Genomic DNA, 577 nt, shown 5'->3' with positions numbered 1-577 from the left:
CACACACACACACACATTGCACAGATTAAACAAGCTACACTGATCAAATATTTATTTGTGTTACATCCTGTTCACATGATGTTTTCCCAGACATGATTGTTGAATATTTAAAACACTTTTTTTTTCAGACTCTGGAGTCTGAGATGAAGAACCTGAAGATAGTCTGAACTGAAGTTTACATTACCCTGCACAAAGTATATTCGCTTCTGGAGATCTTCTGAAGAAAACTGCTGCCTTATTACACAAAGCTTCTTGGCTCTATTTTAATCAGGTATTTTTTATATACAAGTTAAACGATCAGACCCGGGTCAAACGGTGTTTGTAATCCCTCTGAAGCTCTTTGCTGAGCTTGTTAAAACTCAACACTGTATACAGAGGGACTGACCACAGGTCTGCAAATGGTACTTAATGAGTTAGATTAGTATAATCACAGAGAGCTCAGGCTGACCTAAATGCTTAAAGCAGAAATTTTATATTAATCATGATGAAAGGCTACAGTATTTGTTAAGAGCTTATGCTGGTCATAATATGCATTTAATAAATGATTGGTTCATTACAGCTCTCTGTGTGTGTGTGT

At 36.2% G+C, this 577-nt stretch overlaps 1 protein-coding gene across 1 annotated transcript in view; it reads left to right on the top strand.

The window, feature by feature from the left end:
• Positions 1–558, top strand: part of LOC118326847 (actin-related protein 2/3 complex subunit 1B-B-like) — a 5893-nt gene extending 5335 nt beyond the window's left edge. Inside the window, exon 10 of the mRNA XM_035659975.1 lies at positions 129–558. Coding sequence (XP_035515868.1) covers positions 129–167 — 39 coding nt within the window. The 3' untranslated portion in view covers positions 168–558. The remainder of the gene's footprint in view (positions 1–128) is intronic.
• The last annotated feature ends 19 nt before the right edge of the window (positions 559–577 follow it).

The sequence above is a fragment of the Morone saxatilis genome, unplaced genomic scaffold, assembly GCF_004916995.1.
Source record: "Morone saxatilis isolate NCDOM2014 unplaced genomic scaffold, NCSU_SB_2.0 Contig17, whole genome shotgun sequence".
Classification (NCBI taxonomy): Eukaryota; Metazoa; Chordata; class Actinopteri; family Moronidae; genus Morone; species Morone saxatilis.
The sequence above is the reverse complement of the archived record's forward strand: the minus strand, read 5'-3'. Positions and strand labels throughout refer to the sequence as shown.